This window comes from Melozone crissalis, unplaced genomic scaffold, assembly GCF_028551555.1.
Source record: "Melozone crissalis strain CALT ecotype California unplaced genomic scaffold, PUWL_Pcris_2 ptg000005l_1, whole genome shotgun sequence".
In the NCBI taxonomy this organism is placed as follows: Eukaryota; Metazoa; Chordata; class Aves; order Passeriformes; family Passerellidae; genus Melozone; species Melozone crissalis.
In genome coordinates, this window is record NW_026535783.1 from 3,923,135 (window position 1) to 3,949,728 (window position 26,594).

The 26,594-nt window shown below is 40.9% G+C and overlaps 1 protein-coding gene across 1 annotated transcript; it reads left to right on the forward strand.

Annotated features, from left to right (window-relative positions):
• LOC128942454 (neuroendocrine convertase 1-like) lies at positions 1 to 26,594 on the forward strand. The gene is made up of 14 exons (XM_054284948.1): positions 1 to 315; positions 1,735 to 1,839; positions 5,184 to 5,294; positions 7,411 to 7,557; positions 8,026 to 8,102; positions 9,707 to 9,795; positions 13,894 to 14,066; positions 16,182 to 16,394; positions 17,515 to 17,615; positions 18,609 to 18,842; positions 20,002 to 20,159; positions 21,619 to 21,752; positions 23,407 to 23,568; positions 25,115 to 26,594. The coding sequence occupies exons 1-14, from the start codon at positions 133 to 135 to the stop codon at positions 25,469 to 25,471; spliced, it is 2,244 nt and encodes a 747-aa protein (XP_054140923.1). The 5' UTR covers positions 1 to 132; the 3' UTR covers positions 25,472 to 26,594.

A 26,594-nucleotide genomic window follows, 5' to 3' on the forward strand; every position in this document is an offset into this window, starting at 1 on the left:
CAGCCGCGCCGGCAGGCAAGGCAAGGCAGGCAGGGCTCCGCTCCGCGCTATCGCGTAGCAACGCGGCGCCGCATCCCGCATCGCGCATCCCGCATCCCGCATCCCGCATCTCGCGTCCCGCGTCCCGCGGCCATGGCCGGGCGGCGCTGGGCCGGCCCGTGCGCGGCTCTGGCCGTGCTCCTGGCAGCCTGCTCCCTGCCCCGAGGAGGCAGCGCCGGGCGGCTCTTCCTCAACGAGTGGGCAGCGGAGATCCCGGCCGGTCCCGACGCTGCCAGAGCCATCGCGGACGAGCTGGACTACGACCTGGTAGGGCAGGTACGGCCGGGCGGGGGACACCTGCAAGATGCCCCGCGACGGGGCTCCTCTCCCATCCCGCGAGCATCATTCCCTCCCCGCTCCCTCCAGCTTGTGCCCGGCTGCCGCCCGCGGGGTTCCGGGGAGTTTAAGACTCCCGGTCTCCCACCGCAGCCTCCCAGGGTCCGGGAGCTGGCCAGGGACGGCTCTCTCGGAGGGGACGGAGCAGAGCGACTCGGCTCTTCCCCAGGGGAGCGGGCGGGGACCTCCGGCTCTCCTTGACGGGAGCGGGCAGGGCGCTCCCGTTCTCTTTGGCTGGACTGGGCAGGGTCGGGCGGGAGGTCCGGCTCTCCCTGGAGGGGTCCGGGCAGGGCAGCTGGCTCTCCTTGAGGAGAGCGGGCAGAGTCAGGCAGGGCACCCCGCTCCTCCTGAGGAGACCGGCCGTGCACCCGCAGTGCCCCGGGCACTGGGCAGGGCTCTGCCCCGGCTCTCCCCCGGCAGCTCGGGCAGGAGGAGGAGGGCGCGGGCGGTGTCGGCTACGACCCCGCTCCGCCTCCGCCCCGCCGGCTCCATCGCCATCACGGGGCTTCTCTCCAGCTATCCCTCGGGCGCTTTTTTGGGATGCCGTGACGTCAGCGTTGTCAGGGATGAGTAACCGCCGTGAGGGAGCAGCTTCGCCTCAACCTCCCGGCGAGGGTCCTGCGCCGGGCACGGCGCCCCCAGCGCCGGGACCCTGCTGTCCCCGGCCCGGCGCCATGGTCGGGGTGGCGGCCAGCCCCTCTCCGTGTCCCCGGTGCTGCCCGCGGGCTGCCAGCCCCCTCTGGCCGCCTGCCCAGCCCCGCTTTGGGGCACGGCCGTGTTCAACGCGCTCCCAAATCCGTAGGTGTGATCCCAGCTATGTGAAATTGGATCCCACCTATGTGTGATGCCACTTGCGCGGGTTTGGTCCTGCTGCCCTTGTAGCCTCTGCATTTGCCCGCACAGCTGTCAAAGAGCCCGTCCTTAGCAGAGTGGGGTATTCAACCCAGCCCCGCAGTGAGGTGTCTGAAGCCAGGCAAGGCTTTTCATACCTGTCCAGCTCAAACACAGGAAAAGCAGATAAAACCGGTGAGCAACCCGCCCACCTTGTCCTTGCCGAGGTGAGTCCATGAGTACTGTGGTCTTTAGCGCAAGTGCTGTGTAACTTGAGTCCTGCGGTTGTAATGACTGCGCTTGAGTAGCCCAAATGAAATTACTGCCCCGGCTTCTAGCAGCACGCAGGCTGAGAGAAGCACTTGTTACTGGAAGAGTGCTTCCTTGTTTGGATTAAAATATCTACAGGCTGATTTCTTGCTCTTTTTTTCTTTAAGGCAGCGTGAACTCGTTCAGGTTTTGAATGTTGGTACTTGTTCACAGTGGGGAAATACTTCCTGATAATTAAAGCACGCCTGTGTCTTACAGATTGGATCACTGAAAAACCACTATTTATTCAGGCATAAGAGTCACCCAAGACGGTCCCGAAGAAGTGCTATTCATATCACTAAGAGACTTTCTGATGATGAGCGGGTAAGTGTTAAATTTATTCTTTTTTAAATTTTTTTTTAAAATTCTGTCTCCTTACCACTAGCTTTGTAAAGAGGTCACAGGCAGGCCTTTCTCATTTTGCAAGTCTAATATATTCAGCCATCCATCCTCATGCTGAATGATACTTAACTATTCTGTCATTCACAGGCAGAGTCTGACCCTCCCTTACCACATATTTTACAAGAGGTTTCCAAATTAAGATTTAAGATGTGCAGCACCGGAATTTCAGATGTTGATGTGCCACCAAAGAAAATGTGAACAGGGAACCAAGGGGGTGGATTCAAAGTAAAAATCCATAGATGCACTAAGTTTAATTAGGCCACGTCTGTGCAATTACCATGTGAATTAGGTTTGATTTAAAGTGACTGAATATTAAGTAACAAAAAAAGAAGCAGGGATAAAGGGCTGATGTTCTGCTGGATTGGCTTCTACAACAAGCTAAAATCCCTTTTCAAAAGATCCATCACACATTCCAGACTTGCAGCCTCTTGTTACAATGATCTGCTACTGCAATCAGAGAGCAGGCAAACTGGAGAGAGGTCTAAGGTACAACCCACTGGTGAAGCAGACCCCTCCTTTGTCCAGCTTTATTTCAGAGAGAAGCATTTCTGTTTGCAACCATAATGAAAAACTGAGGTGCATGACAAATTTAAAGAGTAGACCAGAAAGCTGTCAGCCTCTCTTACAAACTATTTTCTGGGAAATGTCACAACAACAACATTTGATTTTAAGATCAGCATTGTTGCAACAATCATTGTCACAATATGAGCTGTCCAAACCATGAAGTAACCTAGTTGTCAAAACCAGCAAATTATCATATAAGGACAAATCACTGCAGAATGAGTAATCTTCAATCTGGAGGTTTTAGATGCAAATGTCAACTAGGAGGAAATATTCTGTGTGGCAAGACAGGGTGTTTGTTTTGCCTGTTTTGTTTCAAAAGTGTACAATCTCATCTATTTCCTTGCAAGCAGGAACTGGTCTAACAGTTAAAATTGAAATAATCTTAAATTGGGGATGTTCAAACCTGCAGATTCAGTCTAAACTAGCAATTATGCCTATATGACCACATGTTCCATGTAGTCACATAGGTATTTCTATTGTAATACAGTGTTCAGGACCAGAGTTTTGGGTGCAGTCTCTCCCTTTTTTGGGCTCGCTGCATCCAATGAATCTGTTACACAGGGAAGAATGAGAGTGTTGCAATGCATCACGCCCTAAAATTGTAGCAGAATGAAAGCGATTGTATCATATTGCTACCAGACATTATTGCATCCTTGCGTTCTTAGATTCAAAGTGCTGCAGGTGATTTGCTAAATTTACTCCAATTTCCATTTTATTTACCATCCAGTATGCAAATTAATTCCGTGCATAAATGAGATGTAATTATGCATTATGTAAGTGTATAAACACAGAGCAATCATGTAATGCTGTGTAGTTACACAGGGACCTTTGCACTGAGGAGCTGATCTTGTTCAGCAGCAGCCTACTTAAAAAGATTTAGATTCAACCTTTAAAAAGAGAGAGAAAAAGGGAATCCTGTTTTTGTTTGTAAAACGCCTTCATGAATTTTACGGTATGTTAAGTGTGAAAGTTGTGGTAAGACTTGGCTCTAATCTGAGTATTTATCTGCTTCCCATAGTGTTTGTTGTAAAACAGATAAAGGCTGTGAATACATTGAAGGGATATAATTATCTGGTTACCTACCTTCTTCTAGTATTTGCACTAGTTTCCAAATCTACTTTCTTGCAAGTAGATTTGAATTGAAAATTTTTTTACTGCTTTATGTATCAGTGGTTGGAGATTTGGCATGGGGACTTCAGCTTTTGCTGGGGGTGGATGGTTGAAACCTCATCCAGCTGCTGAGTGACAAACGTTTTGCTTGTTTGCCTGACATATGTGCTTGGGAGTGTCAGCTCATTTCCCTTCAGTGCACTTGCTCCCCGTGAAAAGAAATAACAAGCATGGAAGTTGTCAACTGCTAATTACTGTTGGGTGGTGAAGAGGTCAAGCTTTGCTGTGGGCAGGGAAGAGAGATAGAGGTAATTACTCCAACGTGTGCACAAGTATGTATGGCCTGAGATACCAATAGGGCAGTTTAAAATACCCACACTTGCATGGGTATATTCATCTTCTATGACCAAGGTTTGTGGGGGTTTAGGACTAAATATATGGCAAAGAGAATCATAAACATGCCTAATGCAGATACCGTTTTAGGGGATTTATGTTCTTGTAGTGAATTTTCATTAGGCTTTCATTACAAAATTGCATTTTAATCAAATCCTACTTCTTAATCATAACTTCTGAGTCACTATTATCTCATATATGGTGATAGATGTCAGGATCATAAAGCTGCTCAATCACAGTAGATAAAAGGAACAGAATCTATTCAGAGCTTGAAAGTAAAAGATTAGATATAAGGCACCTTCCATGAGAAGCTTGTCACAGGATCTTGGCAATCTTACTGAACCTGTTTTCTTTGCCTGCTTGGAATTTGGGATGAAAAGGACCAACCATATCTGCGTCAGAGTGATCACACAAGGACCAACTAATAATGTTTTATTCCCTTTCCAAAAAGAGCACACAGCACAGAGAGAGGCATCATCATCAGGATTTCATCTGAACTGGGTTCAGTAATGCATTCAAGGGTAGTACACATTTAAAATACAACCTAGTGCCTTAGACACTGCTGTGCCTGTGCACAAAGGCTGTGCAACTCGTTTGAAGCTTTATCAAAGCACGCTGAAGCATTTTGGCTTTCAGTTGCCTTAAGTGGAATTATGCTGGTGATGAAGTTAATCTAATAGTCATAGCTTGCTAATTGACCACTTTTCAAAACACCACTAGGAAGGAGACTTGGAGGTCCAGCTGGTCTGTGAGTAACAGCATCATTATGATTGCTAGACTAAATCTTTCTTCTTGCCTTTTCACTCCCAACAGAGAATGAATAAATGATAAGTAGGGGAAAGAAGCAGGCCGTGGTTTTCCTTGTTTCAGTAAGCACCATTGCTTAGATAACCTTCTAGCCCTACTACATGGTTTTATTTGATGTAAAAACCTGTCTTGTATCACTCACATGAGTTTCTTGTTAACTTGGTTAACAATGGTTTTCTGTGAATTGATTCTATAGTATTGTGATTTCACCAAGTTCTCTCCCCTAAATCTCACTGCACTACAGTTTAAATAATCCTCTTCCCTGTACTGAATGCTGCTCATTTTGCTTTAGGCACCAAAATCTCTCTGTGTGACGAAAGCCCTTATACTCCAGGTTAAAAAAGTCCCAAATTGAAGAGGTTCACTTATCATAATTTTACAAATAATTGCAGGTGTCATGGGCAGAGCAGCAGTATGAAAAAAAGCGAACCAAGCGAGCCGCCGTGAGAGGCTCAGCTGAAAGCCTTTTCAATGACCCTATGTGGAATCAGCAGTGGTATCTGGTAAGAATTTGTTGCCCTGTGGAACTGGGGAAGGTGGTTGTGCCACCAGTTGCATTATTTTACCAGTATCAGAGTGGTTGCACTGAGGGGAATAAATGAAAAGTATCTTTTGTTAGCATATGCTGTAAAAATGAGTGATCTCTATAAATAGCATTTTCAGGCAACCTTCTCTCTTCTGTGGAATGTCACTTCTACAAAGATTCTAGATCCATTACCATATCTGAAGCTGGCCATCTATTTCTTTATTAAAACTGGTAGTGCAGAATACATATACCAGATTAAAACAAAAGCATCTGCATGCATGTGACAAGCACCTTCAGCTATATGAACTAGGATTTCTGTGTTAGAGGGTCTCTAAAGCTTGCTCACCTGCTCAAAACCTCAGGGGAAAAAAATTTCCTGAGCTCCACCATTTCTGTCTGCATGTGTCAATTGAGAAATACAGTTGATCATTTAGATTTTACATGGTTTCTTCCAAGAGCCTGTGTTTCCATTGTGCATCTAGCTGTACCTTCAGTCTAGGATTCATTGCTTTTACAGAATAGGGATGGGATTAAAGGTGGGTATAACAAATCAAAAAGAAAGGTCAAGCACAAATGGGGCCTGAGCGGCTGGAAATACTTTTCCTCAGTTCATCTGAGAGAAATAATACCAAAATCTAGGCTACTTTCCTTCTTTTGAGCTAGGGAAGATGAATTATAAACCACATAGCACAAAATATTTCCACAAAGATTCCTGGAGACTTCTTTTGAACAGAAAAAATGTTGTTATCTGTAAGAATTTAGCTTTTCTTAGATAAAGAATGTCTGTTTGCTTCCTCGCCTGTATCCAAAAAAGGACATTTCCAAGATGTCTATATTAGACAAATACACAAACACACACATGAATCATAAAAACAGGGGAAAAAAACCTGGCAATGTTCTGCTTTCCAGGAGATTTAGTTCCTTTTCCCACCTATTTATGGTTTTCACTATTTTCCCTCTAGTTTTCACACATGAGAAACAAAAACCTACTACTTAGCCTTGTTTGCAATGAACGTTGAATTTTTCTGATTAAATGCATAAAAGAGTTAGACATTTTCTTCCAAAATATGTTCTTTGCCTTGTAGTGAATAACTGGCTATTACCTTATTTTTATGATTTGATGGCAACAGTTTTAGCTCTATCCTGTGTACCTTCACACATCACCAGGAAAAAAAAATTATTTGATGGATTCAAGAGAACAAAGCTTAAAATCTCAAATAATTTCCTGAATGGAAGCAGTCAGGTACAGATAGAAAAGTATGAAAGAAATTTCATCCCCATAACAAATTTCTTTTCCTAAACCTTATATTTTATGCAGTATTTCTTTGGAAACAAAGACATACAGAAAACCTGCCATCAGCTAATGTAATTGTGCACAGAGAAACAGAAAGAAAGTGCTGCTTTTTACATCTCTGCTTTTATGGGGGCTGTAAGCATGTTTTCTAAATTATGCACTGCTCCTTTAGCATTAGAGGGGGAAAATGACCCATTTAGGAGATACTCTTCAAAAAACTTGCTGCAGAAGAGAAGGCTACACATGATTCATACTTCCAGCTGATTTACCACAGGAACACCAATGAGGGTAGTAAAGAGAAAATTGTGATTCAACACAGTTGTTCCCAACCAAATGACTACCTTAATTGTTTTACCCATTAATTACTTTGCTCTGGCTAACTTTAACATCCAAGGAGAAAATACACTTGGAGGAACTCCAGCTCACTGCACTGCGGGCACTGTCTTGGCTCCTCATCAAATGGAAAGAACAAACATTAGCAGGTCTGATTATTAACCCAGTGTTCCAAGGTCCATCAATGCATCCTCACCACTCCTTTCAGTTTCTGCTGCCTACTTACCAAAAATACAAGGTGTTTTTTGTTCAGGAGTGGTCTTCAGGGATATTTGTGCAGTGGGATAAATCTTTCAATGCCACAAGTATTTGATGAAATTAATTTTTTGGTTTGTGTTTGTAAAATTTGAGCGAAATACACAAGTTCTGGCTGAGATTGTTTACAGCATCTTTAGAATACGACTTTGGATCTGTTTGGTATAAATGGATAAAATACTGATATATTTGAATCCGTTCTGTTCCACAGCAAGATACAAGAATTACTCCATCCCTGCCCAAACTGGATCTCCATGTTATTCCTGTGTGGCAGAAAGGATTCACAGGCAAGGGAGTCGTCATCACAGTCCTGGACGATGGATTGGAGTGGAATCACACTGACATCTATGCGAACTATGTAAGTTTGAGCATTAGAATGCTGTGGAATAGATTAACCAGTTGTAAATCTGATAAACAGACACTCTTCCCCAGCTCATTGTCTGTTCTGTAAGTCAGCTCCTGCAGTACAGAGACTGAAACACTTGCCTTAGGCATGATTTGGAGCCTGGTCTGTGTCACAGGAAGCTGAATGTCACTTAACAATGGTAGCAGGGCAGATATTTTGTTGTTTTGTTTTTTCCTGCAGTAGATTTAGTTCCCAGACGCATTTGTATGTAGTGGTTTAATGATAAATTATTAAAGCTCCATGAAAAAGTTATGGAATTGTTAATGGCCATCAAATTCTACCAGCTTGATTGCTGCCAATGCGGCACATCAAGTAAATAAATACAAACTTTAGAACCCATTTTGTTAGCAATTTAGAAATGCCTTTTCTAGTTGTCTGAATTAATTCTGCTTCTCTTTTTTTTTTTGTTTTTACATGTAGGACCCAAAGGCAAGTTACGATTTCAACGACAATGATCATGATCCCTTTCCTAGATATGACCCAACAAATGAAAACAAGTGAGTAGTTTCACAGCTGTCTGAAGAGAACAAAACATTGCAGTGTTAGTTTGTGTGTTAGAAGATACAAGCGGAGAAATTTCTGTGTAGGTGTCCTGTGGCAATTATTTTATAAGAGGAAAAATTTGTGTAACAGAATCACTGCACGCTTGAGCTTGGAAGGGACTTCGGAAGGTCATCTGCTCAAGCAGGGAGCTCTAGAGGCTTCTGCCCAGCACGATCAGGATGGCTTTTGAATATTCCAAGGAGGGAGAGGCCACAACCTCCCTGGGCAACCTGTGGCAGTGCTCGGTTGCCCTCAATGTAAAGAATCACTATTGGATGCTCAGAAGGAGCCTCCTGTGTTCCAGTTTTCAGGACCATTCTCACATAACATTGATATAAACACTGGGATAAAATTCCTAGATGAAGAACTTCATAATTGTAATCTCTCTATGATGTCCTGAATTTCTTCATGCCACGTGTAAGATGCTGAGGTATTTCCGCAAGGTGAAGGGAATAACCTATTCTTGTGCCTCTGTTTGTTTGTGGAATGATACCTCCCAAAGTATATTTTTACTTCAATACTCTGCTTTCCACTAGAAATTTCAAATTAAAAAGCCTCAGTGGGTCTGTCAGACCTGGGCACGTCCATCATAGTCCGGTTATGGATTTTGTACATAAGAAAGAGAACAGGAGGCACCTCCTTAGAAGCTGGTACACAAAACAGTCAATTTCTTAAACAAATTAGGATGCCACTACTCTCTGCAAATAGTAAGAAACTGATGCATTGGCTCCCTGTTTCCCATCAGACAATACTGTAGCATTCACAACATAAATCATTGCATGAGGGAAAAAAGAAAGATCAGTCTGAGGATAATATATCCAGGAATAAGACATTTGAAAAATAGCATTTCTACTTTGTTACAATGTTATTTTAGAGAAAGAAGCCATTATCCTCTTGTTATGATGTCATTATCTCTTAAATCTACCTGTATTGTCTCTAATCTTTATTAATAAGTAAATGGAATTCAGCCCAGAGGCATTGAAGCATGTCACTGAATAACAATCTGTAGCATTACATAATACAATGCTCTTACCTTGAGACTTATGGGAAGGATTTCTGTATTGAGGAATTAGAATCACCCATGGAAAAAAAATAATTGCACAGAAAAGAGTTTGCTACCAGAAAAAACAGGGACACTTTAAAGGCTCACTTTCTGAAATCCTACATAAATGCTGTGATTTAGAAGACATATCTAAATGTGTGATTAAAAAAATATTGGTATCATATTTCTGTCTGAAGACAAATTTTTAGCTCCATAATTTTATGCCACTTTTTCACTCTACTAAAATACTGACATCTTCAGTGAGATTAAAGAAAGCATTTATCGTCTCATGGAAATGTTCCTTTGAGCATTAAGTAGGTAAAATTATATTTAATGAAGCTTAGGAGAAGTAAGTATTTTTGTATCATGTAGATACAACTCAAAAGCTCTTCAATAACTGCATATTGCATTAATTGAAAGGAAGAGTTTGAACAAATCAAGGTCCTTGACAAGTCTTTCTGTACAATGCAACAAAGCTGTTATGATGTGTTCTTTATTCTTGCTGTATTTATTCAGGCATGGGACACGATGTGCAGGGGAAATTGCCATGCAAGCCAACAACAGAAAATGCGGAGTTGGCGTAGCCTACAACTCCAGGGTTGGAGGTAAGGAACAAAAATAATTAGATGTCTAATGTGAATGGAAACAAGACAGATGCTGAGTGTTGCCAGATACCATTAATCTGAAATATGAATGATTGGTCATTCTTGGAAAACATTTATCTTGCAGTATTATAAGCCTCAAAATCCTGTCTGGCAACAGTGCTGAGTGACACCTGTACATGACAGGATTTCTTTAATGAAGTCTGGAATTGGATTATGAATAGATAGATAGGTAGAATATGTAACAAGAGCAGCAATAGTCCAGGTAGGATGATGATGATTATGATGATAGTAATAAAACTAATAATCATAATGTTAAGAGTATTAACAGCAATTACTAATATTAACAACAAGAACAACAATAATAGCAACAAATTATAATTTACTTAGAGTTAAGACAGTATCTTTTAAGGAATGAAGGGCTAATTACTTTTTATTGTTTATCCAGGGAAGGAGAGGGATTCAGTGGAGTGAAAGTAGGAGTACACAAAATTATACCCATCAATATTTGCAGCATATTGTTCCCATTTACACAATCACATTCAAAAGGTCATGTCAGCCAAGTCATGCAAACTGCTGTCCTTTTTGTTTCAACACCTTCCTTCTCTACTGTCACCACAAGTTAAATTTGAAAACAAGTAAAGTCTTTCTTGCCCACCAATCAATATCGTTGTTTTGTTTTTTAATCAGTGACTCAATCTGCTAGTTGTTTATGAAATTATCATGATGCAAGTATCAGTTGCAAATGGTTATTTAGCTCAGAGGAAGTTATTTGTACAGTCCTCCTTTTTCCATTATTCCCTCTTTTTCCTTTTAAACGACGGGATGATGAGTGGCAATTGACACCCATAACTGTCGTTCCCACCATTTCAGCGTGGTGTTTCCTCGGCTCCCAGTCATTTCACTGAGCAGTCATGGATGTCAGCTTTGCAGTTTGCCATTGCCATAATGCATTATGCTGTCATGATCTGTTTAAATAAAATATCTCAGTCATAATATGAAGACATCAGACTTTCAAAGGAAGGCAAAATGGATGAAGCTGCAAAGATGTCTGAACTCCCACTGTGCCCATATTTTAAGGCTCTTGCATCTACTGAGGAGATTCTTCCACAGCTATTTGCATATGATCCGTGCTCATTTGCAAATGCAAACTACAGATCTGTGCAGGATGATTTATCCAGAAAAGGGAAATAACAGGAGGAAAAGCAGTCCAGTAATCCATATTACCCAGCAAGCAACATACATTTGGGTGGGGGAGGAGGAGGAATGGAAAAGTTGAAAGAAATTGTGAGCTGTTAGATGTGACCAGGCTGATTAACACCCAGACAGGGGTGTAAGAAAAATATGTTCAAAGAGCAGTGGAAGATAAGAGAAGTCTTCAAAAGATTCAGATAAATTTGGAGTGGCTAAACACTGGAAGCTTTTTTGATGATCCAAGCTCTACAGGATTCATTTCTTCAGAGGCTGGTTTTCCCCCTGGGTTTTTTTTGTTTTGTTTTTAATCCATGAAATGACACATTGCACACTTGTACTTGACCTTAGTTCAGGATGACTCCCTTAAGTGGCTGTGTGCTTGTAGCAGTTGCCATTTTGGACAAATCCAGTGGTCCACAGCCACTTCTCTCTGATAGTCAGCACTATCTGCTTCAGGGAAAGAAACCCTGACAATGTGGAACACCTTGCTCTCCAGCCTTCAGCATCACTGGTTGGTTTAACTTCGCCTTGAGGGGTAAAACGAAACATTCCATTGATATTTTGTTGTTGTTGTTGTTGTTTTTCTCCGAAAGTACTGAGTTTAACAATCCTGAGTGTTCTCTCCAGTCACATCAATGCCTGGCACTATTCTGCAGCACAGACTAGCCTCTCCAGTACTTTGTGGCTGTGAGTACCATGGGCTTCTCTGTGCACTGTGTGAAGAAAAAATACTCTTCATGCCAGTCAAAGTGACACCTTTCAGTGCCCTTTAACATTAGCCTCTTGGTCTTTGTACAGCTGAGAAAAGTGTATCGATCACCTCTGGTAAATCAGAGTATTTTCGTGCATACCTGGCTGTACCACTGTGTTATGATATTTCCATGGTGCTGCCATGGAAATTAAATTAAGAAGCTCCATTTTACAAAGGACTGGGCTGAGAGTTCGTGCACAGTGGCGTGTTGCTAAAAATAGCCCTTCTGCCAGGCAGATACATATATGTGTGTGTCTGAAATTGCCTTGGGCTTTGCCTGCTTTTGATTTTGTGGGACTGATGATGGGAGCAAGAATAGAAAAGAGTTTATGCAAGAGGACGTAATTGGAATCTGCTTATGGGAATATCACTGCAGTCATCAAATCCCTGAGTTGACTTGAGCAATCAGGATTTCTGACGATCAGGAAGGCAAGGCAGTGATTTTTTTTTTTCCTCGAGCTGTTTTCATCAGTGTGGAGTTGTTGTTCTTGGGCGTTTTCTGGTTTTTGTTTTGTTTTGTTCTGTTTTCCCCTTATTACATTATTTATCTGCAGACCTGTCTGTCTTTTTCTGTGGGAAGTATGTGCACACTACTCCTCCTCACATTCCCACCATCTCATTTTGTATTGCAAGCTCTCACCTGCGGCTTGCAGCCGCTTTCACGCAGGCAGATCTTTGCTTGGCATGAGAGAATCTGGAAATTCTGAGCCGACAGGAAAAAAAAGAGTAATCAAACCATTCTGAGTTTAAGACAATCCTGGGTAAGTGGTGTTTTTAGTACCTGAGGCACAGGATATACCTCGGTGTGTTTCCCAGCTTTGTGAGTGATAGTGGAGCAGCTGTGGTAGAGAGGATTAACTCCTTTGTCTGATTTTAGCACTAATGAATATGAAATAAAAAAGCTCAGCTTTATCTTGGAGGTATTAGGAGTATTAAGAGGTCAGCCATTCAGGAAAATAATTATGCTTGCAGTCTTTTTTTCCTCTGCTTTATAGCATGAAAAAAGGAACAAGACACTTAGCTGCAAGGGTAAGCTTGGAGGTTTTTTGTTGTGGGGTATTTTTGGGGATTTTTAATGGAATGACTACATTTTTCCTGCTGATCTTTGGCAAAATCCCTGTTTTGTGGAAATACCAGAAAACGAATAGTCATAATTCACCAACTGCCAGCAATGGTGCAGCTGCTGTAGTACTAACCTGCCAAATCCAAGGGAACCCAGACATTTTTATTGCTTGTAAACACAGGCTGAATCCTGACTGAGGTGACTCTTATATTGCTGCTGTGGCTGTAAGAGCCATGACACAGCGGGAATTTTGCCAGATTTCTGCTTTTTCTGCTGTCTTCCAGCATTGGGTGGTAGTAGCAGCCGCGCTGCAGAGCTGTGGCTTTGCACAGCAAAGGATCCAGTGCAGATGAACAACTGCCTGCACCTGAATTTTAAGTACCACTGAGTTTCAGGCTTGCTCTGAAGGAGATTAGATCATGCAGCTCCTAATAAATTGTTAATGTCTAGATATCTCTGGATTGCTCACAGCAGAAAAAACCGTGGCAGAGGAAAAACAGTGAGTTGGTTTTTTTTTTTTCCTGTGGTGGAGATTGAAGAGCTGGTGAAATTGCAATGTCACAGAGGCAGCAAAACCTTTAAGGACTGCTAGGGACAAGTGCTTTGGTCAGAACGTTCAGAACTACATCTCTGAACTAAAACTCTTAGAACCCTTACAGACAAATATAATGTTGATAAAACCTATTTAATTTCTGTCACATTTCAGCAGTTTGAGAAGTCTTTGTTGCAGATCTAAAAGAGAAGGAGGAGGAAGAAAGAGAATGCAATAAGAAAAAGCCAGGATCAGTAGGCAAGGCATCTTCTTTGGTCTCTGTAGAAGGAGAGAAAAAAATAAATAGGAGGCTAAGAAGATTTTAAGGGGTTTTTGGTGGGATTTCTGTACAAAAACACTGAGCTTTGCCAATAAAATCTAACTGCACTGTTTTACATTGACAGGAGCTTTCTTGAATACTTTTTATGTGAACAGCAGTTGGCTGTGGTTGCAGCACTTAAGGCTTAATTTTACTGGAAACATTAAAACTGGTTAACTAAGACAAGGAGGAGGGAACAGAAAGTAAATTCAGTCTGCTTCTGTTTTTTTTTCCCTGTGAAGGTATACGGATGCTGGACGGAATAGTCACGGATGCTATTGAGGCCAGTTCAATCGGTTTCAACCCAGAACATGTGGATATTTACAGTGCAAGCTGGGGCCCTAATGATGATGGCAAAACTGTGGAGGGGCCTGGGAGACTGGCACAGAAGGCTTTCGAGTATGGGATAAACCAGGTACGATACTTCAGGGGAAAATAAAGCAAAAAAATTTAGCAGAGAAGAGAGTTTTAAAATGGTTGACACCAGAGAAGAAATGAAAATGGTTTGTGCTGTCTTTGCTCAAATATATTTGAATGGGTATAATGTATTTTAATAGTGCAGGTGAGAAAAATTTCCAGCCAGAAAGGACTTTTGAGAAAACACCATTAGGGCTTTCTAAACTGGTTTTTAGCTGCTAGTCTCCATGGATAACCTTTTATTTTACATCCTTAATTTTGCTGCCTTGGTCTCACCCTACACCCACCATTCTCTGCTGCTTGTTTTACACTGAACAGTAATTGGATTTCTGCACTGAAAGCCCATAAAATTTAATACAAAATTCCTGCTTCATGAATATTTTGCTATGTGAAATAGTGAGGCATTTTAGCACCCTGTGGATAAGCTTGCATTGTGCTAATTGCATTAATTTATAAATTGGTGCATGTCATGATCCAATTAAAATTAAAATAGTACAAATGCATGATGAAGAGTACTGGGAGCAATATTTTTACGGGTTTCTTTTTTTCATGTTACACTCTTTGGATCTGTTGGGTGATAAATAGGGTGCAAACTGAGAGCTGCCATGAATTTATTAGTCAACTATTCTAGTTCTTGCCAGTGAAGTGAAAAGATATCTAAAGATGGAGAGGTACTAATAAAGAGAGGAAGACTAAATAGAGGGGAGAAGGGAAAAATAGCTTGAAGGAAAAACAAACAGAAAATTTTGTATAAAGGGCAATTAACATCAGTAGGCAGAAGAAGAAAAAGAGACAACAATTTAAATGCTGACAGCTGACAAAGACAACATGAGGGAATAATGGAGACAGAGTAGAGAGCTTGTAACAGGTTATATACCCATAGGTAGGTAGCAAGAGCAGAGGGAGAATTAAAGGTGAAAATCAGGCAACAAATATTAATTGGTCTTACTCTGAAAAGGCAGGATCTTTGGTGGAGAATGTATCTTTTTTTTGCAGCTTTTTTTATTTCTAATGGGGAACAAATTTACCTGTTTGTCTCTCAAGATTCAAGGATTCCTTTTGCAAAGGTCTGACTGGTTTCCATTCTGCTTAAAGTCAGCCAGTGCTGGGATTGACAACAGCTCTAATCCCTGGATCCTTCACTGCTGCTCTGGTGAAGCACCTGAGCACAGGCTTAACCTGAAGAGCCAAGGAAGTGTTGCCATCACTCTAGGTGAAATCAGAGCAGATGCTGGGAAACACCAGTGTTTTCTGGGCTGCAGCCTGTGCTCTCAAAGGCACTATGGGATTTTCTGTAGTTGATGCGGCTTATCTTTCCAAATTTAAAACTTGTATCACAGAGTACAACTTACTTCTCTTTGCTTTTAATGATTTAAGTGATGCAAATATCTTATCACTTGCATAAATAACTTCAAATCTCACCTGAGTGGAATGATAAAAAAATAAATTGTATTCCAACTGCGGTGGAATATTAAATGTGCTTATATTAATAATGAACAACACATGAAATTTTGCTTGTCACATGAAACATTTTTTTCCCCTGAAGAACGAGTAGAGCTTGTTAAGACTGCAGTGTGATGCATGTTTCCTCTGTGATAGCTGTAATGTTTTACATGGTTGTGCCTAGAGGTTGGTGATGCTGACCCACAGATCTCTGAGAGAAGGGAGGGTTTCCAGTGTGTCTATTACTCATACTCATAACCCATACCTCTGTGAGTACAGGAAAGGAAAATTAAATAAGCCCTGATAAACTTGCCTTTTTTTTTTAAAGACATTTTCTAGAAATGATGAGGATAAACAGCAGCATGTAGAAAAAGTTAGTCATTGAACACATACTCTGTTTTCAACTTGAGAACCTGAGGAAAGCTGCTGTATCAGGAGCACTAAACCTAGGCCAGTGAGATCAAGAGTTGTGCTGTAGGGTGAGCAGTGGGATATTGCAAACAGCTGCTTTATTCTGTCTCTGTCTTCCACAGTGCTTATGGGAATTGCTCCTCTTCTATGTTTGCTATATTAGGTTTTTGGGGAAAGGAGTTGTTAAGGATACATTCTGAGATCTGAAATATCTTTGATAACCGTTCATTTCCTTTTTTTTTTCTTTTTTTTTCCCTAGGGTCGAAATGGGAAAGGCTCCATTTTTGTGTGGGCTTCAGGGAACGGAGGTCGCCAGGGTGACAACTGTGACTGTGATGGTTACACTGACAGCATCTACACCATCTCCATTAGCAGTGCTTCTCAGCAAGGGCTTTCTCCCTGGTATGCAGAGAAGTGCTCCTCAACTCTGGCCACAGCATACAGCAGCGGGGATTACACTGACCAAAGAATTGTAAGTTGCTTTTACCAGTTCCAGAACAAACAGAAAGGTATGATATATGCAAATAATAAACAAAACATCCTAAATGCTTGGCTTCCAGTGCCTGCTTTATGTTATGTGGTTAGTGCTTTTTGGAAAATTTAAGGGATTTGTGAGCCAAAAGGTGATTGTATTCCTCTATTCTTCTACCTTAAAGCAATGGTTAAATAAAATCATTGTGTCGATGGAGTCAAATCAACATGCTGAATTAGTCTGCGGTTTGTGTACATTGTTTGTGTATGAATGTGGTCTCTGTATGCTTTGATATGGCACTATTCTTCACAAAGGGCAAATGAAGAGAGATTCGGAGCAAAAATAAAATCTGTGATGTCAGGGCTACTGCTATACCTTGTCATTACATTTTTTAATGCAAGAGACAGCAACCACAGTGGCTCCAAACCTTCCAAACTCGGCAAGCAGGCATGCCAGTCTGTGTGCCTTCCTTAATTGTGCTGAAGAAAATTGGTGTGGCACAATAGTGCTGAAATACCTGTAATTTCTGTCCAGCCCTGGTTCATGTTAATTTTACAATGCACTGCACTGATGGGGATTAAAACAGCGTCCTTCCAAGTTAGCTGGAGATCAGTCCTTACTATGTGGCTTGTCTTTATAGTCGAGATTTAGATAAATGGGCTGATGAGTTTGGTGTTTATTCATTACAAATTATAGTTCTTCTGCTGAAGAGGGAGCAGAACACCAATGCTAATCCTATGAGTAATTTCCTAGTAAGCAGTAATTTTGAATGTTCTAGGCCCAACACAATGATCTGTTTTCATGAATCACCAGTAAGCCTGAAACACTTATTGTGAAACCTTTAGACTAAAATAAGATATTCAGAGTGGGAGTATTTTGTTCCAACAAAAAACGTTTTGATACTAAAATTATAGTTGAAGTAAAAGGAGTGGATTGAAATATGAACAGATTTAAACACTCATCACTTTTTCTTGCTAGTGAGGAGTGTATTAATACGCACCAAGTAAGGGACACATAGTTACGTTTGCAAGTATGGATACTACAGTATTTACAACTGTTTATTTATGCTTTTTTTTTTTCTTTTTTTCTTTTTTTTGTAATTTTTATTATTTTCTGTCAGACAAGTGTTGATCTTCACAATGAATGTACAGAAACTCACACAGGGACCTCTGCATCTGCACCTCTGGCAGCAGGAATTTTTGCTCTGGCGCTAGAAGCAAAGTAAGATGTCACACCATCACCTTTGAAACTTCTTTCTCTCAGCCACCCCACTGACTTTCCCAAAATGCCTGCTTTAAGAGGCACTACCTCATACTGCAGCTCCACTTTTTGTCAGTCAGGCAAAAGTCAGCCCACTTTTTGTTTGCTCAGGCTGATGACTAAAAAATGAGCAGCTACTTGCCCCAACACCTTCCTAGAAAAGCAGAACCAATGCGAATAAATCATGATGACTGAGGAATATTTTGTGTGTTGGCAACAGCATTTACTGGTTTCTGGACAGATGCATCTAAAAGTGAGTGTGCACATGGATTCAGGAGAATGTGATTTGAAGACAATGGGCTACAGGAGTTTAAGCTAAGCCTCAGCAAATGTGCAGAAGAATTTCTGCCAGTGATAAGGCATAAAAGAGAAGGTGACCAAGCTTGTCTGTCAGAGCAGGAAGGGAGCAGGCAAGTTTGGATGCTGTAGGGCAGGTAGTCAGAATTTAGGCCTTGGGGAAGCTAAGAAAGAATGGGACAATGACTTTTTTTCACAGAAAACACTTTAGACAGTAGTGCACAGGTTTAATGCTTGTATCATGTAGATTCAGCTCCATTTTCTCCTGCACACCCCTTTGGTGACATGAGCCTAAATTAACTTTTAGATATTAAAAATTAGATATTTTAAAGGGTAGAGTGAGTCACAGATGGAATCAAATACCCAGTTTTCAAAGTCCTGGCATTAAAAAGTGAGGTATAAAATTCTAGTGTTGCTAGCTAACTTTAAATACCTGAATTGTTTTGGAGGATTGGACTCTTGCTAGATACCCGTTCTTCATGGACACAGAAATCTTGTGCACCCAGAGAGGTATTGTGAGGATAAGTGCAAAATGCTGTGTGTTATAAAGCAGTGGGATGCCATATGCATTCAAAGCACATTCTGTTTCAGTCTAATAATTGATAAAAAAATGATAGATAGCCTTGAAACAACTAACCAAGAGCATTTTCCAAACAGCCCAGATCTAACGTGGAGGGATATGCAGCACTTGGTAGTGTGGACCTCAGAATATGACCCACTGGCTGGAAATCCAGGATGGAAAAAGAATGGAGCAGGACTGATGGTCAACAGCCGATTCGGGTTTGGGCTACTCAACGCCAATGCCTTGGTGGATTTAGCTGATCCCAAGAGATGGAAAAGTGTACCAGAAAAGAGAGAGTGCATTGTCAAAGACAAGAGCTTTGAACCCAGGTAAGGATTTGCAGTTACCTATTGTAATAAAGCTTGAAGGATCATATTCTTCACAGATTGCTCTGAACAGGAATAAGGGACTTCTTTGGATTCATTTAGTTTTGCCAGACTGCACTCCCCAGAGGCAGGCAAGCAACATTGCTTCTTGGTTTGTTTTTTTAGTGTAAGACAGATGGAAATTACTAGCATGAAGCCTTAACAAAGACTAAGATTATTATGTCTGCTTGTGCAGACAGTGTATAAAAGAATGATACTGTGAGGCTGAGCCCAATCAGCAAGGCTGTGAATTTTAGACAACCATCAGAAGAGAGATGAAAAGATACTGATGTCTCACAAAGATTTTTTAAAAATAAAAGTGTCTGTAATGGGTCTTAGCAATTCTTCTCCTGTGACAGGCTTGTATATGCTGTAATCAAGGAGATATATTTAACTTTAGTAATGTCTGCAGCATTTCTCTTATGAAACACAAATGTGTCAAAGGCTCACTGAAAAGTCTTATGAGCCACATGCCAACATCACAGTGAGCCTGAACAGATAGATTAATTATCATTAGTCCTTGGGCTGGTTAATCAATAAGGATATCTAGACATTTTTGTCTCTGCATGTTGGCATACGGATTTTATCCAGAAAAAAAATATCTGTTTCAAAGGCTGAAATTATACCACGTGACTGCAACAAAGGTCTGTCTGCAGAAACATATTGCAGTGTTTTGGACAGTCACTGCTTGGTAATCTTATTATTTATGCTATTTCACTATCAAATTGTTTTTATGGACTCTGTCTCTTTCACAGAATGTTGACCCACTACTGATGTATGCCACACTTGCTCTTTATGTATTTTTACTGCAGTCCTGTATGTTACATTACGAAAACAAAGATCCCATGATACTGAGCTTAGAATTATTTATGTGGAGATTTAGATACCCATTGTGTTTGGAAGTAACAGGAACTGTGCAGAGAAAGCTATGCAGAGTCTCTCTCTGTGCAGAGCATGAACTTTACCTTTTTTTTTTTTTGAGAGCAGACATTACCTTTATTTTTATTGAGCTGGCATTGACTCTTCTTTCCTCATCATTCCAAAATGGCTGTTAAACCTGCCATTCCTGACCCAGAATCAAGAGTCCCTGTGGGTAATCAAAAAACTACTTTAATTTTGACAGATTATTAAGAGCAAATGAAGAAGTCATTATTGAAATTCCCACAAAAGCCTGCGAGGGCCAAGAGAACTCCATTGCATCTCTGGAGCACGTGCAGCTCGAGGCAACAATTGAGTATTCCCGTAGAGGTGATCTGCATGTTAGTCTGGTTTCTCCATCAGGTACAGGAGGAAAAGATGCGTTTTATCTGTGTTGCTGTAGTGTGTAACGTTTGCTTCATGGAAAAAAATGTGGTTTTCAGTGGTTAAAGAGAGCTAAATATATCATTGGGCAAATCCAGGGAGGATAAAGCATCCGGGGAGTGATAGAGAGCCCTCTTCAAACTTCACCTGTTCTGGGTTCTTTTTGTGGAAAGACATTTGAAAATCATACTTGAGAAAATGAAGTCACAGAACATTTTCACAGAGGCATCTTGACCGATGAAACCTCAGGGCTCCTGGCAGACAACAGATTATAGATCAATAATTCTTATCAGGCTTCCTGATTTAGCAGACTAATGGAAAACTGAGGATATCTGATTCCTTAGGTTTTATTTCATGCATCTCTCCATTGGAGTATTTAAAAAATCCAAAGTGTTTCTGTTAGGTACCTTAGTACAACTGTACTAAATGAGCTAGAATATGGCAAGCTGACCTGACAATGTCCTGAAACAGCATATTAAGACCAAACAAAAGGAAAAAAAAAGATATTATAAACAACTAAGAGTAAAGTCTGTTAGATCAACTGGTATTAAAAAAAACCAAAAAGACAGGCTTTCACATATGAATTTAAATATCAGGCTGATCTAATTTTTCTGTTTCTAGGTAGCAATCATCAAGTACTGCTGCCTCCACTGCACTATCATTTTGCTTTCATGGCTAAATTGTTTTTCCCTTGTTTCTTGCTGCTTTTCTACTTTCTGCAAAGCATTAGTAAAAAATGCATGTCATTCTTTTTCTATATTTATAGTGTTGCCTTTAAATATATTTATAAATTGTGACAAGGCTCCTTGGGGCTTCACTGCTCCTTATTATGTAAATATTGCTCCCTTGCTTTTTTTCTTATACATAAACAAGCCAAACAAATTTTCTCCTGTGCAGTAGAACCTCTTTTGCTGCAGAAATGCTTTATGAGCTGCAGCATTTTTGCAATAATAACAATGCAAATGCATTTTTTCACCCTGTTGGAGGACCAGGCTGTAACAATATACATCCAGTCACGAAAATAAAAAATCCCTGAACCAGTGAAGAAATCATGACAAGTCTGTGGTGGTTTCATAATACTGTATGAGTTTTACCTTCAAAACTTCCATTTCAGAAGTTTCTTGAACAGCTCATCGGTGGGAAAGACTGGTTGTGCCTGACATCTTCTCCTTATGCTTCTTTTATGTGCGTTCACTACCTTTTCGTGCCAGAGATAGAACACTGAACAAGATGTACCTTCTTGGTGCGACCTAACAGCTTGTGCACTCCTAGGCACTGCTGTAAAAATAATGACAGGAGCCACTGCTAAAGGAGGCACTGCTGAGCAGTGTATTTTCCAGGTCACCTCTGCTCAAGGCAGTGTGCAAAGCTGACAAATATGAAAAGTAGGAGCAGGCAACACATGGACAATCAGAGTGTTGATCTTGCACCCACACAGGGACCAGCACTGTCTTACTGGCTGAGAGAGAGAGGGACAAATCTCCCAATGGATTCAAGAACTGGGACTTCATGTCTGTCCACACGTGGGGGGAAAATCCAGCAGGCACCTGGATTTTAAGAATTACTGATATGGTGAGTATGCCTGTTATGGTGAGTATGCCTGTATGCTAACTAGCTGTGTTTGGGAGCTAAAACAGATTAAATGATCACTCACCACTACAAAGCAAGTTGAGTAATGAGCCTGCTCATTAAGCAAGATTATGAGAGGTTATTGAAGATATCCAGTTGGGTTAAGGATTAAAGAAAAAAGGTAGGGTCAGATTTTCTTGTTCTTTACATATATGCAAAGCCCCATTCTCATTTCACTGGCCCATACCGCTAAAAAAATTTCAAGCTTGTTTTCTTCAGACACATATCACCAAAATTAATCACTTGATAAAGTTTTCTTTGATTCTTGGATTAAAATATTAAATAAAATTAACACATGGTTAACTGGAAATTCTTTTCTGCAGAGAAGAGCACAGCATGGATCTAGTCTTCTTTTGGTCCATGTTTATAGCTTTCATTATCTGGGAACCTTTTGAATTAATGATTTTTTGGGGGATCTCAGTGATCTATTCTGATGTATACATTCCCCTATTTTCTTTCTGAGAGTATCTAGTGCTGAACAACGCTTAAGGATTAAAGCTAAGTAGTCTGCAGATATGAAATAAATCAGTTCTTAATAAGAAATCAGTAAATAAAGCTACCTGGGGAATATGGATTACAACAGCAAGACACCAGAATTAAGCTGCTTGGTAGGCAACTGAAAAAGAATTCCCTTCAAAGAGAGAGTGATCAAGCTCACTCACCTCATTGAAGTTGTCTGTTAATAAGCTTGTCCTTAGGGCTCAGATCTTGCCAAAAACTGAAAGCTTCCTGTTGGACACCGAGCCTTCAGCCCCTATTGGCCTCAAATTGTAAACAGGAGGGTGTTGCCAAGAGCTGAGCAGATGGACAAGGCACCAGGAGTAAATATTACTATCAGCAGTGTAGTGTTAATGCTGCAGGCTCATAGATAGCCCCATGGTTACAGATATCCTGCTCTTTGAATGCACTTTTGTGGAACAAAGTTGAGAAGAGCATTTTGTTTGTAAATTAGCCCTCATTTCAAGTGAGAGCTTCCTGAAACTTACAATAAAGCAAGATTTTTGTCCTCAAGGCATAATACACTCAATCCTCACCTTGTAGGTTTTTTCTCTAGTTTTTTCTCTACTTGTCTCTTCCACTTTCTACTTTTATTTCTACTTCCACTTCTATTTCTACTGCCACCAGAATTTATAAATAAACATTTGCTGCTTGCTTCCACACCCTGTATTTCAGATTGCTCTTGTACACCACATAATAAAAAAGAATAGTATTTCACATTATCATTTCCAATGTTAAGTTTTATGTGGAAATTACCAAGGAACAGCCTAGTGAACAAGTTCTAATAATGCAAAATATTGCTTCAGTAACTTCTAGTATTCTGTGTTATGACAAAATTCCATTGATGCTTACATGATGAATTAATAATTATGTTACATCAAAATGTGAATATTTTATGTGGTTAGGCTATTTTATTTAATCCCACATTCTAATATACTCTGTCTCTACTACATCTGGGGTTTTTGTGCTTACCTCCATAGGTAGGTATTGAAAGCCTGATAATTTGCTTTGGTCGCTTCTGTGTACTTTGCATTCAAGTGTCTGTTTTGCTCTTTTATGTCCTGAGAGCCCATGTCCTGATGCCACGCTTGTTTTTCAGTCCAGGCGAATACAAAATGAGGGGAGGATTGTAAACTGGAAATTGATTTTGCATGGCACTGCTACCCAGCCTGAGCACATGAAGCAGCCACGTGTGTATACATCCTATAATGCTGTGCAGAATGACAGAAGAGGAGTGGAGAAGATGACAGATCTTGTAGAGGTAGAGTTGTATTGCATTTATTCCATATATGTTTTTCAGTTTATAAAAAAATGTTGGTTTGTTGGTGAGGTATTTGGGTGGTTTTTTTTTGCCTAGTAAGAAGACACATATTTATTTTGTATTCATTTCATCTAACTCCTGATTGGTTTTGAGTGTATATCGTAATTTTGCCTATGTCAACAACTAATATTTTTATGTGTCTCTCCTTCAAATTGCAAAATGTAAGGGATTTGGGATCATAACAGGAAACTGCTCCCAAAGCAAGGAACTCTGTGGCTAATGCAGCTGAGTGGTGGAAGGAGGGAGGAAGACACCTCTGACAGACACACTAAATTTATGTAATTCTACTGAAAACGAGTGTCCCATTCTAAAGGAACTTTTCCTGCTGGAGAGCTTCCAGTGAGTTTGCAAGGAATTTCAGGAACAGAAGGCTTGAGAAAAATCAGGGACTCTCTGATTCAAAGGTTGGGCCCAGTGGATCTGTTGCTGCCAGATCCTTTAGGACCCCCTGTTTACCCTACAGATAGCAGTGCTCTAAAAATACAACAAGGCAGGGTGACCCTGGGTTGCAGGATGCACAGGATGGTAGTAATGCACATTTTCATAGTGCTTGATTACGTCAACAGCATCAGAAAATAATCCCATCACATCAAATTGTCTCCCCATTAAGTAATTAGGACATCCATAAAGCACAGATAGTTTAACCTTCCTCAGACAGGTTATGAAAGGTGAGTGTGATAATGGTCTCTAAATCCATTACATAAATGTCCCCAGGTCTGGCAGCTGCAGGCAAAAAAAAAATTGGAAGAAAGTAAAAGTGGATTCAGCATTTGCTGTAGTAGAAAATGGGTGGACATAGTAAAAATTACATGAAGATAAAATGAGTGTTCGGTTAGAAATGCCGTTCTGGTTTGAATGAGGAAGCTCTGCAGGCATGTACTAGTGTTGAAATAAGATCATGCCTCTTACCAGCTGCTCTGGGAACCTGTACTTGGGATTGGCCTTCCAAGGTCTCCTAGGTTTGTGTTATGCTCACCCATTTGCCATACTTCACTGCCTTTTTCTCAGGTGAGATCATCTACAGAGAAGGCTTCAGGGAAACACTGGTTCCATCCTTTTCCTAAGAGTACAAGGCACAATCAGAACTGCAATCACCACTGCATTGTATGTTTCCTTCATTTAGAGTGCTGTGTCTCATGACACAACCAGAATTATCTCCTAAGACTGGGACAAATCCAAATACTATAATATGTAAAAAATGAAATGTTGTATTTTGCCATCTGAATTTATAAATGCCTGTATTGTGGAATCTGAATTTATAAATGCCTGTATTGCGGGAGGATTTGATATTTTTTACAGTGTAGAACTTTCAAAAGTTTGTTTTGGTTGACAATGGTCTGCTTGTTTTCTAGATGCCCAAGAGGCTCCTGAATGAAAAAATGGCATTTTCCCACACATAGGTGGAGATCACCATCCAGAGCAAGCCTTAATCCAGTCAGTCTTTCATTGACACCTGACCTTTCTTTCATGCTAATCTGTATTCTAGGACCATACCACACTGGAGAGCCTGAGTGAAAAACCCGAGGCCACAGAAGACACCAGCAGTGACAAAGCAGAAGATAAAACCCCTTCAGAAGCCATGCTGCATTTACTGCAAAGTGCTTTTAGCAGGCAGATGGATCAGAAGCAGCTGCCAAAGAAGACTGCAAGTGAGAAGTTAAACATTCCATACGAACACTTCTATCAAGCCCTCAGAAAATTGAACAAGCCCTCCCAGTTAAGAGGCTCAGAAGAAAGTCTGTACAGTGACTACGTTGACCTTTTTTACAATGCCAAACCTTACAAGCATAGAGATGATAGACTGCTGCAAGCGTTGGTTGATATCATAAATGAGGGAAATTAACCGTAGGGCATGGCACTGAGTTGGAAATATTCGTTCTCCCCACCTGTAGTTTTTTTTCCAAAGTCTGTGTACGCTCTAGTTGTGTGATTGCTGCTTTGATTGCTTCATATTTAATACAAATATCAAGGAAGGGAAAAAACAGGTGTGAGGGGATAAGACAGGAAAATGACACTTTTTAGTATTATCTTTTTTCAAAACCTTTCTTCAGAGTAGATTTGCCCCCTCAGGCATGAAATGCAATAGTACTCCCCTGAAAACCCTAATACTCTATTTTAAACAATTTTCACATTGCTTATTCTTCCACCCTCTTCACTTAAGCATGCAGTAGGATTCAAAACCTGAATTACCAAGCAGTTTTGAACCAAACTGCCAAAGCTATGGGGATATATTCTCATCCATGGATTTGTCATGAATATTGCAGTCTTTGTTATATTTGTCATTTATTCCGATTTAATACTTGCAGCCAGTACTGCTTCCGTCATAGGTGTTTTGTTCCTCCTCCAAACAAACGCTCCCTTGCCCTTCTGTTCTCCTGTAGAGGAACATCTGGGAGGCTGGGGTTGGACTGGGGCATCAGTGAACACTGATGAAGTTATTCACAACTTAGATACAGACAGAAACACCCAAATTAAAAAAGAGCCCCTGAGGAGGCATCCCAGACCATGGGATGGCATTCTCTCCAGCAGGCTTGGAACTTACCCAAGTGAAGTACCTGAATTATGAGCCTGGTCTTTCTAGGCCCCATGTGTTCAATGAGGGCAGAGTCTCACTTCAGAGCACTTGGCTTTCTTTTCACGAGTTATGCATCCCCTGATGGAGTACTGACCTGTTTGTGCCAATTATTTGAGCTTTGGGCTCCAACCTCCGACCCGTGGAGCCTCAGTCAGGTCTCCAAAGCAGTACAAAGCTGCCTTCTGAGATGCCTACATCTGCAAGCAGCCAGAGACTGTTGCAGAAAAGTCCACCCAAAGACTCTAAAATTCCCAAAATATCTAGGAAGGCGAGGCAAAATTGTCTGAGATTTAAAAAAAAATTAAAACAGTACCCTGAGAAGGGTGAGCATGGAATGTGGAGTGGTAAGAAGAGTTTGTGAGGCAGAGGTGGCTGTCAGAAAGCAACTAGG